Genomic DNA, 13,874 nt, shown 5'->3' with positions numbered 1-13,874 from the left:
CTATAAGGCTTCGTCGCCTGAAAGATATTTAGTAGCAACAAGCCTGTATCATACAGCTAGACAATCATAATGTATCATGAATAACATCCTGCCATCTGTTCAGTTGACATACCACGTACAGGAAGAGTGTTCATCGGTGAGGCATGAAGATTTGCGCGGAGGCCTCATGAGCCGTCCTCTCACTACTGCATGCACGCGTAGAAGGTGAGGAAAAAGAAGACGACCAAAGACGACTCGAACCCGCGACCTTGGCAAAAAACAAGCTATCCATGCCATTATGTAGGACTGTGAGCCAACAAACGAACCGTACCGCTCGGTCATCGAATACAACGGACGATGCTTGTTGGAAAGTGGTTACTCTTTGGTGCCTAAAAGGGATCGGATGAGGGCCATCAAGGCGCGTAACCAGGAACAATCAAGATGAGGGTATCATAACCTTTTGATTATTCCATTGGGAATAACTACGAAAGCAATTTTACAAAAATCCGGAGCTCCAGCTCAGTCTTTCAATGCCTTCTCTACCCGGCGTCCAACACTCGCACTCCAAGTATCGATCTTCTTGCACCACCAGTCTGACAAATACAGCGACACGCTCAGCAAAATAACCCAGCCGACAACGAAACCTAGGTTGCGGCCGAAACGCTCAAAGAGCCTAGGCATGATCCAGAATCCTAGACTATGCAGCACCGGCCCATGGACGAGATAGAACGAGAAGCTGATCTTGCCCAGGTACTGCGCCACCCGTCCCTCGAGCGCACCGCGGAGGAAGGGGCTATGAAGGACGCAGGGCAGGAGGAGCATAGCGCCCATGGCCTGGTAGAACATCCAGCCGGAGAGGGGAATGTAGTACCGTGGCACGAGCGAGGAGAGGAGAGTGAACCCGGGCGTCCATTCGGCTCCGGCGTCGGGGTACGAGAGCAGGTAGAGTGCCACGAAAAGCGCTCCCCATCGAGCTGTTCTTGATCCAAGGAACTTTTGTCCGATAGTTGCCTGCTGGCCTTTCCTGCCGTTCGTCGCTGGGGGGATCAGTCCGCGGTCAGCCCGTCTGATGTCCGCTTCTGAGAGGAGGACGCCGCCCATGAAGGTGGCCATATCCCATCGGCCTAGGATCAGGCTGTAGGCGGAGAGGAGGGCACCGATTCGAAGGCGCCATTTTGCTTGGATAGCTGCCGTGCCGAGTAGGAAGAGGTAGATGAACATTGAGCCGCGGAGCTCCATCGGGATGGTAAAGGTATGCGGGTCGTAGCGCGTGTGGTAGTGGCCAAAGTTGAAAGGGTTGGCCCACTCGACGTAGGCTCTCGTGAAGTTCTTCAGAGCATAGGTGATATTGTCGTGGATGAAGGGATGCTCCTCCCATGAGCCACCTAGCTGGACCCAAGTGAAGTTTACCGGGTTGGTGACGTTGGCCGAGTCTTTCTCGTCATCGAGAAGTGCTGGTCTGGAGTGCAGGTGGAGAAGGTCGTGGTAGGACCTGTGTTTCTCAGGTGTCTCCTTGTCCCCAACGTCCTGCATCGTGATGTTGATTGCAGTGCCGTTCAGGCTGCTCGTCTCATTCACTACCCTGGAAGCGGCCTCAATGTCATCTGCCAATGCATACAGCATTGGAGGCATGAAAAGTTGGGACGTGGCATTCAGGCACAGCGTGTTTGTGTCGTTAGTCGTGACATTTCCCAGGAAAGCTGGGGTTCGTAAGCCGAGAAACTTGGCGATCCCTGCGGCTCCTTCGACTGAGTACGTGCCATTCACACAAGTGTTGTTCAATGTGGCGACAGTCACAGTACCGTTGATGTACCTCGAGTCGGGCCCTTTGTAAATCTCAAACTCGGACTTGAAGGCGCCCATCTGAGCAAGTAGCGCAACGAGGAACATGCTAATGGTTGGGGGAATGTAGAGGCGGAATACGCGCCTAAAGACGGACGACGCGAGGCTCTGGTAAGCGGCCTCGAAGCGCCGCTCGTGAATCGCTCTCAGAATATGCCTGCAGAGGACGTATCCCGAGATGGCGAAGAAGATGGCCACCATAGGTCGTCCTCGTTGTAAGAGGCACAGGATGGGCAGGGATGACCGTTCAAAGTACGGCTCGGGCGATCCGGGGGGCATGGCTCCATGGCCCAGCATGATGGCCGGCGTCCAGGGCCATAGGAAGTGGTAGTTGAAGACGAGTAAACAGGCGATTCCGCGGAGCCCATCGAGGCATCTGATCTTGTCTGCGCTGTTTCTTGTCGCTGATGCTGCGGCGGCCGATGCCTTTTCACCTACGGCGTCGTGGTCGCTGTATGGGCTCTGCTCTTTAAACTGCCGCCCCTCCCGGCCCCGCGTGGATTCTTCCCACATGGTGCCTTTTTCTCTCGCTCGGGTGTTGCGAGCAAACATGCGTGTGGTCTACTGGAAATGTGTATCGTTTCTTTCAAAATGAACGAGGGAATGAAATGAAAGGCGCTGTTGGAGCTGCGACGGCCGGCATCTGAAAAGTGAGGCTCAGCGGACCGGAGAAGAGAGAAATACAACCGTGAACACACGTAGGTGAGAACGACCGACCGACCAAAGATAAGATAGTAGTAAATGGGCGTTGAGCAACGTGTACGAAAAGGGCGAAGCGCCCTCTGGGAGTTCCTAAATACGACTTTGCTGGACGTGGGCGGTGATGCTGGGATATCCCTGCGCGGTTATGTCATCTACCCAAGACAACCTCTGCGAGCCCCTGAGTTGTCGCCCCATGTTGGATCAACTCTCAACTTTACCTGAAAAAAGAGCCCCAATTAAAGTGTGCTGGTGCTGTGCAATGAGCGTTGCACATCGGATTGTCCAGCCAACATTGCTCATCCACATCAAACTGTCCCCAACTCCCCGTGGGCTATTTTCATGAGAAACTCGTTTGTCTGGGCCTGGCTGGACGTCATACAACGCGTGTCTTTGCATAGCCGCTTTCAACGAATACCACGCAAACTCTCTTCCTCTCAAAGTGTACCGTATGCTGTATATAGATGCTCGAGCTTTCCCTTGATATCCGAACAGTGCGACCTCATGGAGTCGGAGTGGTCTTTTCGAGCATCCGCCCACCGTCGCATCCAGGATCCGACAGGTGATGCAACGCTCCGGATCCGTGACACTTCCTTGGAAGAACCCCAGAAACGGGCCCGCATCATCCCTCTGGTCCCGAGCAAAACCAAGGAAAATCACTACATCGTCGGCAGTTGGCGTCGAGGCCATCCGGACCCGGAAGACTCCCGTTCCCGGAGATGATCCCGAAGGAACCCCCTTGGTACCCCAAAGCTACCGAGGCCGTCTCTCTTTTGTGCTCGGATGGTGAGTCAGCATGTCAAATAGTTGTAAAGCACGGTCCAGCAGGGCCTGCAAACTTTCTCAAGTTCGGATACTTCGAAGGTTTGCTGATCTACAACACGTGGCCTGTCAGTGGCCAATGCGAGGGAATTGATGGGAATAGCTTCATTTCGATAAAGTAGCGAGAAATCTAGTCTTGACCAAGGTTTCCGGAGTCTTCTCCAACTCGCGGCATACGATATCTAATCACGGGGGTTTCCGCCCAGAGATCTGATGATAATAATGATGCGTTGCCGTTGAGGCAATCAGTGATAAGGTGCCATAAAGCACCCCATTGAAGTAAGTGTCGGCATGCAGCCGCGATTGCCGGTCGTTCCGAGCCAGGTCTGTTGATGGTTGCGAAGAAAAGAAAGGCCGCCAAACGCAGGGCTAGAAGCTGGCTTCGGATTGCGGGCTCTTGGATCGATGGGTTGCCTGCTATCTCCTCCCAAAGACGGCGCATAGGGCAAGATGTTTCACCAAGACAATCACCAGTTTCACACTCGGCCGTATTCTGCCGGGCTTGCGGGGCTCGCAAAGGCCGAGTTGACTGAGTCTCCGGATGGCAGTCTGCCGTCCCTGCGTCCGAGCTGAATACTTGAAACGCGACCCTTTCTTTTTGTCATGTTGTCAGCTACCTGGGCAGCAGGACCGCGGAGTGATTCTTTTCTTTACCGAAGCTCGTCGAGTGAGATTACACTGCGGCTGTCTTGTCGGTCACCTTCAGATGAGTCCTAACAGCTACCGATTAATCTGTCGGCTGCTGCGGCCCCCATCGCTCCCCATCAATCACCAAGGTCCGATTTGCAGTGCGCCGCTCGTCGTCTGTGGCGAAAGGACTGCGGGTGATATTTCTGAGAACATGAGGAGGCACAAAACCACCCGCACTTCTGCTTTCCTGACGTGTGTCTAAAGCTCTGAGACCATCGTGGCGGTGTACGACCGTATCACCTCTTTTGCCATTGTTGACAGGGATGGCTTGGATGACTGAACACACGGCAAGGACGGGTAGGCCGGTATTGAAGAAATGCATGATTCCTAGGAAGAAGATGGGAAACTGAACGTAAAAAATGCTCGTTGAGGCCGTGAAGCTGGTGTGGTTTCTTCGCGATCGAGTGCTTCGAGTGTTACTTTCCAATTTTTTTTTTCAGGAGGAGCGTATCGAGGGAGCCCTTGATCTGAGCAGCTTTTTATTATTTGCCTTGTGGCGACTTTGTGAACCTTTGTGACATTGGAGCTTGAGGGCCAAGTTCATCGCACGAAGTTTGCCTGCGCGGTTGTACCTGGATGACTGTCCCCCAGAAACGACCTTTTGCACTGCTGTCTGCCTCTGGAGATTTCGCAATAACGACATCGAGACCCTTTGATCCGAATTGCAGACCTAGACGGAGTCTCCGACTCGAGGGTTCCTGGTTCTTCTCCAACCGGCCCTTCGAGAACTCCAGGGACAGCAGAAGGAGAGAGCGCAAAGGCTATGAACCGAGTAAAGCTTCGTCTCAAGGCCAGTCACGCTCACCACAGCAGATGCAGACAGCCTGTAGATCTGCGACGCATCGGACGAACCGAGAAATTCGAGACGCCAACGCAAAAATAATTGCCCGCTCGCACTGAAAGAGCCCTGGGTGCTTTTTGATTCTGTTTCTTTGGGCAGAGAAAACCCCAGGTGCCACCGCTTGAGGCCCGTAGACGACGCGTTCTCCAGGTTTTTGCGGGCGGCTCTGAAAGCTTAGCAGGCCTCATTGCGGAGCTTGACACTTGCGATACCGTAACTATGGATTGTCAGTGCTGTGCAGGGGAGAATTAGTTTAAGGTCGAGTTGTTGTTTCAAGAACTTCTAGCCGTCGAAGCCTCATGGAAGATAGGAAGCCATCTTCAACCACGAATAGTGACCTTCAATCAATTCAAAAACCACTTTTCACCAGCACGCTGAGCGTCACCTTGTTCATATTTAATCATGATGATGAGCATACAAGCCAAAATCTCGCTCCAAAGTCTGCTCTTCTGGCGCTAAGTCTCTTGGTCATTGCTTTACTCGTGTCCAAAGTCCCTAAACAGACAGGCACTAACACCGAGCATAGCGCACACAAGCAAACACCTTCGAAAAGCACGATCCGCAAAACAGCCATTCCCTTTTCTCCTGCAGCTGCGTCGACGAAAAGACTCGAACAATGAAGGCAATGGTCTGTAATGGCAACAGTGGCGCTACGGGCATTGACTCTCGTAAGGATGGTGAGGTCTTTAATGGTCTTATAATGAAGTTGACAATGTCGGGTACTGGCCGATCTCAACTCCAAGGTCTAGTATGCCGAGACCGGTTAGAAACACAAATGGTGCAATCTTCAGATCAACTTCTGTCTTGACAAATAACCCCACTTACAATCAATATGATGATCGCTTCTGCCTTTGAGATGCACGAGAAGACTATGGAAAGCCATTGCTTCACGCAGATCAGCTTCCCTGATGGAGCCTCTGCGTCTACAACATAAAAGGTTCGCGATGATTGATACCCAGCGGCACGTGGTATTCTGTTCATCATGAGAGTGGCATCGATTCATTCGTCCTTCAATCTGAGCCTAGATGTAAGTCTTACTTGCTACCTGCTTCTAGTCCTGCTCGGCACTTGGCTTCTTATCCCCGCCTCCCTCTTCCTCCTTGCCATTCTCTCCACAGTCTTTCTTACAGTCTTTCTTCTTTGCCCCCCACCACGCAAACCCAGTAGCAGAGACCCCAGCGCCCGCCTGTATCGCTCCGTTGACGACCGCGGCACCGTAGCCAGCCGCTCCGGCGCTCTGGAGGGTAGCGAATAGGCTCGGCGCCACGACGTTCCCGATTCCGGCCTGGATGCCTGCTGCCGCAGAGCCTATCGACCCGAGAGAGTCAGTGATCAAAGCTTTCAACTGCAAAGGTTGACTATGCCTCGAGTTTGAGGATTCTACTTACCGGCGACTATTCCCTGCGAGCCAAAGCCCGCAAGTCCCAGGGCTGGTGCAGCGACGAGAGCTGGTGCGGCCAAAACGACAAGACTGGCTGCACTCACGCCATAGCAAACAGTCGTCCCGGGGTTTTCGCGAACCCACTCGGCAGCCTCGAAGGTTCCAGATATGTTAGCGGCATGTATACCCTACTTAGATGCATGCTTCAACGCACCTTTCTCAGTCTTGATGGCTCGTCGGACTCATCTTCGCTGTCTTCCGGTGGTGGTGGCTCTGTGTCTTCTCCGCCGACCCCGTGAAGTAGCTGTTGGTTGCTGACACCGGGCGGAAGCATTTTCGACCTCAGCAGGCCGACAGCTGCCACCTCAGCATAAGCCTTTCCATTCCTGAGTGCCTGCATCGCGCTCTTGATGTCTTTCGGTTGTTTGCAGTGGTGATTCAAGGACAGGGTCTTCAGCAAAACAGATATTACGAACGAGGGTCTTAGTTTCTTTATAAAATTGATGCCTGGAGGGAGTAGCCTCAATCCCCAAACATGCTCCCAACGCAAAAACATGTGACCGTCATCGGTCATGTCGGAGGCCAACCAACGTTTGGGGGTTGAAGACATGATTGGTGTGTAATTTTAGCATCCCGTTCTGCACTCCCAACTCTGAGCCTTCTCAAAAGTGAGATTTGGCTGCCTATCCGTAATGTTCAATTCCTTTCGTCATCGAGAGGTTTTGATGAGTCTCTCTAGCACACCAGGTTGAATGATATATGCATCTATCTCGGTGCCTACAATAGAGTCTTCTAACTCTTCAAGCCTGCGGAGGGAGCGAGAGTCTTCTTTGGAGTGTCCAGTGCCCTCCCGCTCACAATACCTATGCCATTGGTCTGTCGACCCCCCAAGGCGCTTAGCAAGACCATAAGCGCCGAGCCCATGTAACTTCGAATACACTCACACACCTGCGGTTGAAAGCAGGATCCAGATTGTTAAAAGCTGCTTGAAGCCATCAACACTGAAGGCTGTTAACAGTATCGTGAACAAAAAAAAAAGAAAAAGAAAGGATTTACGGCTTCATTCCTGTAGCGATTGATTAGCACGAGGTCTCTTGAGTATAAATAGTCCTTGTTTGCACCAACTCCTGAATTGAACTTTAACTAGATCAACTGCACCTCAAGGTCTTCCAACAAAAGCCTAGCCAGCCAAGACACACAAACAACAACGCCCTTCTGCAGTTCATTTTACCTTACTTATCTGTCGACGAGTAGCCTTTTTGCTCCAAATAAAGGAGACCGTTGCAAGAATTCTTTAGTCCACCGATATCACTGATCAAATCAATACCGCAATATCACCTTGGGAAAGCAATCCCCCATTCCCCGCTGTGCCGGCTTTGACACCCGCCCCTCCATCATCCACCCATCACGTCTGTCGAAGTCTCCATTTCGTCAACAGTCCAGAGTTAGGTTCACATCTTCCACCCAGAAAAGCATTCATTTCGCCCCCGCTATATAGCCTCCGCCTACATCCTGCAGCTTCGATCGGCCGAACGTCACTAAGCTAAGTAGTGGATAATACGACGCTGTTGGAGTTGCAGGTTGGTCAGCTCCCATTTCCCCTTATTTACACCTCTTCCCCAACTCCATGCACTCCATCACTGCCCATGTATATACTTACTTCCCATGACTCCCCTTGGATCTTCAACTCTAAGTTCACGGCAGCGACCTATTGCCCCTATCACCTGCAAGTGAATGCGCGTGTCGATGCCCTCGAACTCAATCATCCACACCCTGACACTCATGTTGCGACCTCCGGTCTCATTCTGGTTGTTGTGAGCGCGTCACACACAATTAGTCATGAGTTGTGCGACCTCAAAGCCATGCCTGTATGGTCAGCTCCATAAGCTCTTCATCACTTGCTTAGTCCTCTATCTTGCATCCTCAAACCCTTTTCTGGTTGTTTATGAGTGCTTCACTCATATTTGTGCAAGTATTTTGCACTCTCTAGTCCCTTTGTGCCTGTTTATGAGTGCATAAATGAGTGTCACTCAATTTTACGACCTTCGATCTCAACGACATCTTCGGAAATGCTGAGCTTCAGCTGGTATTCACTTACAAAATCGACAAGTAGTGATGTGAATAGCCTGCTTCATGTTTCCCTGCCGGCACATGCCCGTCTACCCGGTCCTTCTGTTGGAATCTTATAAAAGGAGACAGCTTCTTTCTTCAACTCTCTTCCTCAGACTTCTATATTTCATCACAGAATCCTAGATTACACCTTGGCTGACAAAAAGCAGACACCAACTTAAGCCCCTTTCTCGGCATTACCAAAACACAAAGGAGCATCACACACCCTCAAAAGCCTACAAATACCACAAATCAACCATTCCAAGCTACCATCTATATACCACACTACCCCAAAACCCTTCCAACACACACCATGGCTGCTTCCCTGACCATTCTGGAAGTCGATCACGCTATGGCGGACCTTGACCAAACTGAGATCTGCCAGCTCAAGGACGCTCTGGACCGAGCTGAAATTATTCTCAACCGCCTTGAGGAGCTGAAAGATGTCGACCAGACGCAGATAATCCAGCTACAGGCCCATATCGACGAGCTGGGGGAGACGATCGTGGCCTTACGAGAGGAGAACAGTTGTCTCAAGGAGCAGAACCAGGGCATTCTCGGCAGTACCCAAGAGCCCTGCCAGCCGGTTCAGGAGCCCGAGGATGTCGCTGTCGATCTGGAAGACTTGAATATGGATGACGCCGTTAAGGACGGCTACCTCTCTGTCTCTGACAGCGGATTCGAAGATGTTAGTTCTGAGACCGGTTCCGATTCTATTTGAAGTTCTCCATCAAAAGTAGTAGCTTAGAAGCGAAGTAGTAATCTAGTTTGGGCATTCAAGTCAAGTTTCTTCGGGACATCATCGGGAATAGTCGGTGAACGGGAATGAGTATGAACGCCTTAGTGGTAGATAGAATCTTAGCGAGGAAAAGTAAGAGGATATGCCGCTCAAGTATAATTCGAGAGTTTAATAAGAACTCGCAATTTCGAGTGGTCGAACAAAGTTTCTTTCTGAAGCTTGGAATTGCAAATAGTTTTCAGGAGCAACAGACATCGCTGTGCTTAGTGGAATATCATTTACGTCTTTTCTTAGAAGAATTGATTAGTTCCTGAATGGCAACCTGACTTTCGAAGCCCTCCATGTTAAGAAGATCCACCATAACCTACGAACTTTCATCGTGCACGAAGTACTAGACCACTACCGAAGCAAACATCACCTTCCAGGGTGATGTCCCGCCTGCCGCCCAGCATGATACCCTGATCCCTCATCCCCAAGCGTGGGACTAACATCACCAGGAACCCTCGGGCTGACATCGCCGACCCTCGGGCTCACTTCACCAACCCGCGGGCTAATATCGCCAACTCTTGGGCTAGCCGTGGCATCGCTTCCCATCTCGACCGACGAGCCGCCATACCGCGGACTACTCGGCATCTCGCTCGCACTAGCTGGAACCTCGAGCTCCGCAGCATGGGCATGTACGTCGCGTTGGTGACCAGGCGAAGTCGGCGAGTCGAGGAAGCCAGGCTTCGGTTCGGGAGAAGAGTAGGGGGTATAGCCAGGCAGCTCCGACATGGCACTCTGTCGCGACACCTCTGTGCCAGCCGCCTCATGCGCCCTCCTTTTCTTCTTCCGCCGGAGGAACAGGAATGCACCGAGTCCCACCAACGCAATGGCAGCAACACCGCCTACAACGCCGCCTGCGATAGCACCCTTTGATGGACCACCAGAATCCGGCTGGGTGGTCAATGAAGCAGATGAAGACGGCGATACCGTGCTGCTGGGCTCTACAACGAGAGTATACTCGGGCGTATACGCCGGTCTCCTCAGCGACGGATCAAAGATGTACTGCAAATAGACATCACTCCACGCTCTCGGTGCCTTCTGACTCGCACCACCCGACGACGTCCCGCCCACGGCAGCGACAACCTGCGACGGCACGGGCGCAAGACGCTTCGCAGCTTCGGTATCATATCGGCCCGTATAATTCTGGCTCGCGAGCGAAAAGATCTCAACGGGCATGTGTTCGGCGCAGGTATTCACATTCTGCATCCCCCCGTCGTTCTTGGTCTGCATACCGCCAACGATGAGCAGGTTCTCGCCGACGGCGTGGCAGGTGTGGCCGTACATGCCGTCGGCGCGGGTGTGGACGAGGATCCAGGTGAAAGTCGGGAGGGTGAGGACCCAGATCTCTTCCGAGGTGATGTAGGTCGCGTAGTTCTCGACGCCGGCAATCATGTAGATGTTCCAGGAGGATTTGTCGGCGGCGGGGACGAGGACGGTGCAGATGTCGGAGCGGCCTGTTGGTATGTCGGGGAGGCCAAAGGTTTCTTGGCGGAACCAGAAGCCTGTTTCGATGTCATAGATGTCTACGAAGGAGAGGTTTGTCTTTTGGGGGCGTGTTAATTAAGGGGAGCTGCCTAGGGGTTGAAGGGAACTTGCATTGACGTTTCCTGCGTTGGCACCCTCGATGCGAATACCGAAAGGCGTTGGGTCTCGCGTGGTCTGGCCGCCAATATTGACAATGATCCCCTTTTCGCCAACGGGCACGTGAACCATTGCGCCGTTCATGCGCGGGCCGACGTATGTCGGGACAGAAATGTTGGTGAGCTTCGGCTGAGAGCGCTCTGCGGTATCAAGCTCGAGCATGCCTTCGAGGACTGCAAGATGTCAGGCCTCGATTCTTTCTCGCTACTGAGATAGAGGAAGTAGGACATAAAAAAATAAAAATAAAATAAAAAACTTACACCGGAAGTCAGCTGAAGCCGTATACGCAGCGTTCGCGGGACTGGATCTCCTCTGCACGTATCCCTCAAAGATATAACTCCTATTCAACGTCGGCGCGTCGCAAAAGGCAGCAGCGCCAGGCCTATCAACAATCTCGCCATTATTTGCCACATCAAAGTTGATCGACTTGGACCATCGCCCGCCGTCGACGTCAAATTCCCAGATGGCCGGCTCGGGTATATTCGGGTCGGCAATGAAGGATGGGTTGTTAGGGCTGTTGAAGGAGAACCACCCTCCGAGCTGATAGATCTTGCGGGTGGTTTGGGAGTACCATAGCGCGTGTTCGATGAGGCCGTTGGGGACATCGGGGCTCTTGAATATGGATGAGTACGGGCTGGTTTCCTGGTTTGTGAAGTTTTGTGAAAGGTCTAGGACGAGGAGTTGAGTATCTGGGGTGTGTTAAGAAGGCAAGGCATAGGGCTCTGATGGTAGTATGCTCACGCATTCCCGCGTCATATTGGCCGGCTTCTGTGTTATAGAATGTGTTATTGTTCTTCGGCACGTACGTGTTGCCGCCATCGACGTAAACCTTCCCATCGGCTAAGACACCTACAGCCGGTCAGGTTAGACTTGACTATAAGATAGTAGAGTAAGAGGGGGCTAGACTCACTTGCATGTCTCCAGATGCGGCAAAAATGCTGCGAAAGGTCATACACGCTACTGTTGATAGTCGGCGCCGGAACGGACGTCGGAGCGGAGAACACGGATGATGTAGTAGAGGAAAGGAGACTTTCGGAAGAGCTGGCGCTGCTCGCGACCTGTCTAACATTCAGCTGACCGAGGACAGGCCCCAGAGCAGCTACGAAAAGCAACGCAAGCCACGGGACTTTCATAATGATAGTGTCTCAAAGGCACGCGAAGAACGATATGACGAAGAAGGCCAGAAATGCGGCCAGCCGGTCGACGGGGTATGGACGGGTATTTGCAGGAACACGGCGAAGAAAGAGAACGGGGGAGCTGGGGGTGTTGGGCTGCGCTTCATTCTACGCCGCACAGCAGCAATCAAAGAGAAGCATTGCAGACCACACCCCATGTTCTGTTAGTACCAACAGGTTTCGAGATGAAATGCTGAATTGGGAAAGCAGGAGGCGTTCATCCTCCAACGGGGAAGATTGATTGGATCTACGTGAAGACATGCAGGAATTGGGTGAGGCTCACCTCGGACTGGGGGCCCATAAAGAGACGATTGACAGAGACACAGCATGGTACAACCATAAGATCTAGAACCCTCGTCGGACAAACAGCAAACAGGACGGGGTGGGAAGGGGGACACAGATACAGTCCCCCGGAGGCAGAGGTAACAGCACAAAGTCGATGGTTTCCAAGCCTCAATATGCCAGTCTCGGCCGGCCTGACCGGCGATCGAATCAGACTGTTGTCAGCAACGTGGGCTCTGTACCATTGGGCTGGCGTTGGTCGTTGGACCAAGGTGGTGATGCGATCGCGGCCCTCATTTGCCTACGACGTAGGACGAGTGAGCTTGGCTCCCAATGAGATTCTGGACCGTGAGATATGCACAAAAGGTGCAGGGAGCCAGAGCCTACTTGCTTATAGGCACATAGTTTTGAGCTGACGGCCTCCACTCGGCAGGTAAGTTAGCTCATTTGGGAGAAACCGACGCTAGAGAAGCTTATCAGCGATGATTTCTACGGCTACTTCAATGGAGACAAGTGAAGGGGATTGATGGAGGAGGGTATTCCGTGAGTTTGAATGAGAGGGTGTACGAGCCAGGCTGTGGCCTCCTCTCTCATGGATGAGTTTGTCAGTGAAGGCTGAAGATGAGTGTTTGCTTGTGAAACCAACACGTCGTGCCTGTCCTGATTGGGATCTGGGCGATTCGTGGATAAAACTGGTTTCATGTAAGAGCTTTGAGAAAGGAATAGGTAGGCGTGATGATAGTGTTCGATAGTCTCTTGAGGTGACTTGGTTGCATCAGCCTCTCACTCAAGACGGGAGGTAAGATGAGTGAGAGTGAGTGTACGTATATGTTGAGTGAAGCTGAAGAATCACAAGTAAAATCCAGCCACTTCCCCAACTCCCAGAATGAAACCTCAGCCCCACACCCGCCTGGATTAAAACCGCCGCTAACAGAACCCAGACCGAGCCTAAGAATCCCACAGTCTCCAAGTATCTGCGTCTCTTCTCTTCGTCCAGTCTCTCTCCAAGGCTCCAACAGGTCGGAACGCATCCAGCGCCGTACCCCGGTGGGATTCTGCTAGCGGGGCCGGGTCACCGACTTTACCGCAACAGACGAGAAACAACCCCGTCTCGCTGGTGGACATGCGCAAGTTTCCCATCTTCTCAATGCTTCCCCCCACCACCAACCGTGGACCACCCCGCGTTCCCGGCCCAGCCGCCTGAGTCGCCCGTTACGCCTATCCGTGGACCCTATGGCCACTTCACCAATCACATCTTACCGTTGTCAGATGGCACAAGATGGCACAGCGATCCGTCTTGCGCTGGCGTCCTGAAACCTGCTCACCTCCATGCCGTTTTGGGACTCGGTGGCAGCGGTCACAGGGCTGTTGCTTGTCATGTGCGACGACGCAGCGAGATAAAGCTCACCCCTGCTCGTTCGAATGGGCTTCTGCTGTCCTGATAAGAGGCGTGACAATCCCCTTTGAATTGAAGAGCTGAAGAAGGTCGACTTGTAGCTTCGTATTCATCCTACTTGTCTCTTGCGTCCATTCTATCAAAGTTGAGCTGTCGAGTCAGTTGAGAAAGCGCACAGAACTCAAGATACCCTCATATTCAATAACACCAAACCAGTAAAGGACCGGATCCTG

The 13,874-nt window shown here is 52.4% G+C and overlaps 9 protein-coding genes across 9 annotated transcripts; 4 read left to right on the top strand and 5 right to left on the bottom strand.

The window, feature by feature from the left end:
* Window positions 1-76: 76 nt before the first annotated feature.
* CLUP02_09281 (uncharacterized protein) lies at window positions 77-424 on the top strand (the record flags this gene model as incomplete). Its single annotated transcript, XM_049288260.1, has 3 exons — window positions 77-136; window positions 202-287; window positions 352-424. 3 exons carry the CDS (start codon window positions 77-79, stop codon window positions 422-424), a joined length of 219 nt encoding a protein of 72 aa, XP_049145404.1.
* A 74-nt stretch (window positions 425-498) lies between these two features.
* CLUP02_09280 (uncharacterized protein) lies at window positions 499-2,373 on the bottom strand (the record flags this gene model as incomplete). Its single annotated transcript, XM_049288259.1, has 1 exon — window positions 499-2,373. The coding sequence occupies one exon, from the start codon at window positions 2,371-2,373 to the stop codon at window positions 499-501; it is 1,875 nt and encodes a 624-aa protein (XP_049145403.1).
* Window positions 2,374-4,069: 1,696 nt separating this feature from the next.
* On the bottom strand, window positions 4,070-4,354 carry CLUP02_09279 (uncharacterized protein; the record flags this gene model as incomplete). The annotated part of the gene is made up of 1 exon (XM_049288258.1): window positions 4,070-4,354. The coding sequence occupies one exon, from the start codon at window positions 4,352-4,354 to the stop codon at window positions 4,070-4,072; it is 285 nt and encodes a 94-aa protein (XP_049145402.1).
* Window positions 4,355-5,489: 1,135 nt separating this feature from the next.
* Window positions 5,490-5,681, top strand: CLUP02_09278 (uncharacterized protein; the record flags this gene model as incomplete). Its single annotated transcript, XM_049288257.1, has 1 exon — window positions 5,490-5,681. One exon carries the CDS (start codon window positions 5,490-5,492, stop codon window positions 5,679-5,681), a length of 192 nt encoding a protein of 63 aa, XP_049145401.1.
* Window positions 5,682-5,924: 243 nt separating this feature from the next.
* CLUP02_09277 (uncharacterized protein) lies at window positions 5,925-6,864 on the bottom strand (the record flags this gene model as incomplete). The annotated part of the gene is made up of 3 exons (XM_049288256.1): window positions 5,925-6,181; window positions 6,262-6,406; window positions 6,469-6,864. The coding sequence occupies 3 exons, from the start codon at window positions 6,862-6,864 to the stop codon at window positions 5,925-5,927; spliced, it is 798 nt and encodes a 265-aa protein (XP_049145400.1).
* A 99-nt stretch (window positions 6,865-6,963) lies between these two features.
* Window positions 6,964-8,389, bottom strand: CLUP02_09276 (uncharacterized protein; the record flags this gene model as incomplete). The annotated part of the gene is made up of 6 exons (XM_049288255.1): window positions 6,964-7,117; window positions 7,199-7,262; window positions 7,915-8,059; window positions 8,108-8,120; window positions 8,213-8,255; window positions 8,353-8,389. 6 exons carry the CDS (start codon window positions 8,387-8,389, stop codon window positions 6,964-6,966), a joined length of 456 nt encoding a protein of 151 aa, XP_049145399.1.
* A 287-nt stretch (window positions 8,390-8,676) lies between these two features.
* Window positions 8,677-9,084, top strand: CLUP02_09275 (uncharacterized protein; the record flags this gene model as incomplete). The annotated part of the gene is made up of 1 exon (XM_049288254.1): window positions 8,677-9,084. The coding sequence occupies one exon, from the start codon at window positions 8,677-8,679 to the stop codon at window positions 9,082-9,084; it is 408 nt and encodes a 135-aa protein (XP_049145398.1).
* Window positions 9,085-9,516: 432 nt separating this feature from the next.
* Window positions 9,517-11,921, bottom strand: CLUP02_09274 (uncharacterized protein; the record flags this gene model as incomplete). The annotated part of the gene is made up of 5 exons (XM_049288253.1): window positions 9,517-10,670; window positions 10,740-10,961; window positions 11,049-11,477; window positions 11,530-11,637; window positions 11,699-11,921. The coding sequence occupies 5 exons, from the start codon at window positions 11,919-11,921 to the stop codon at window positions 9,517-9,519; spliced, it is 2,136 nt and encodes a 711-aa protein (XP_049145397.1).
* A 34-nt stretch (window positions 11,922-11,955) lies between these two features.
* On the top strand, window positions 11,956-13,860 carry CLUP02_09273 (uncharacterized protein; the record flags this gene model as incomplete). Its single annotated transcript, XM_049288252.1, has 8 exons — window positions 11,956-12,121; window positions 12,171-12,235; window positions 12,290-12,611; window positions 12,713-12,758; window positions 12,820-12,940; window positions 12,998-13,044; window positions 13,144-13,680; window positions 13,743-13,860. The coding sequence occupies 8 exons, from the start codon at window positions 11,956-11,958 to the stop codon at window positions 13,858-13,860; spliced, it is 1,422 nt and encodes a 473-aa protein (XP_049145396.1).
* Window positions 13,861-13,874: the final 14 nt, after the last annotated feature.

This window comes from Colletotrichum lupini, chromosome 4 (assembly GCF_023278565.1).
Source record: "Colletotrichum lupini chromosome 4, complete sequence".
NCBI lineage: Eukaryota > Fungi > Ascomycota > Sordariomycetes > Glomerellales > Glomerellaceae > Colletotrichum > Colletotrichum lupini.
This window is presented reverse-complemented; position numbering and strand designations above follow the sequence as displayed.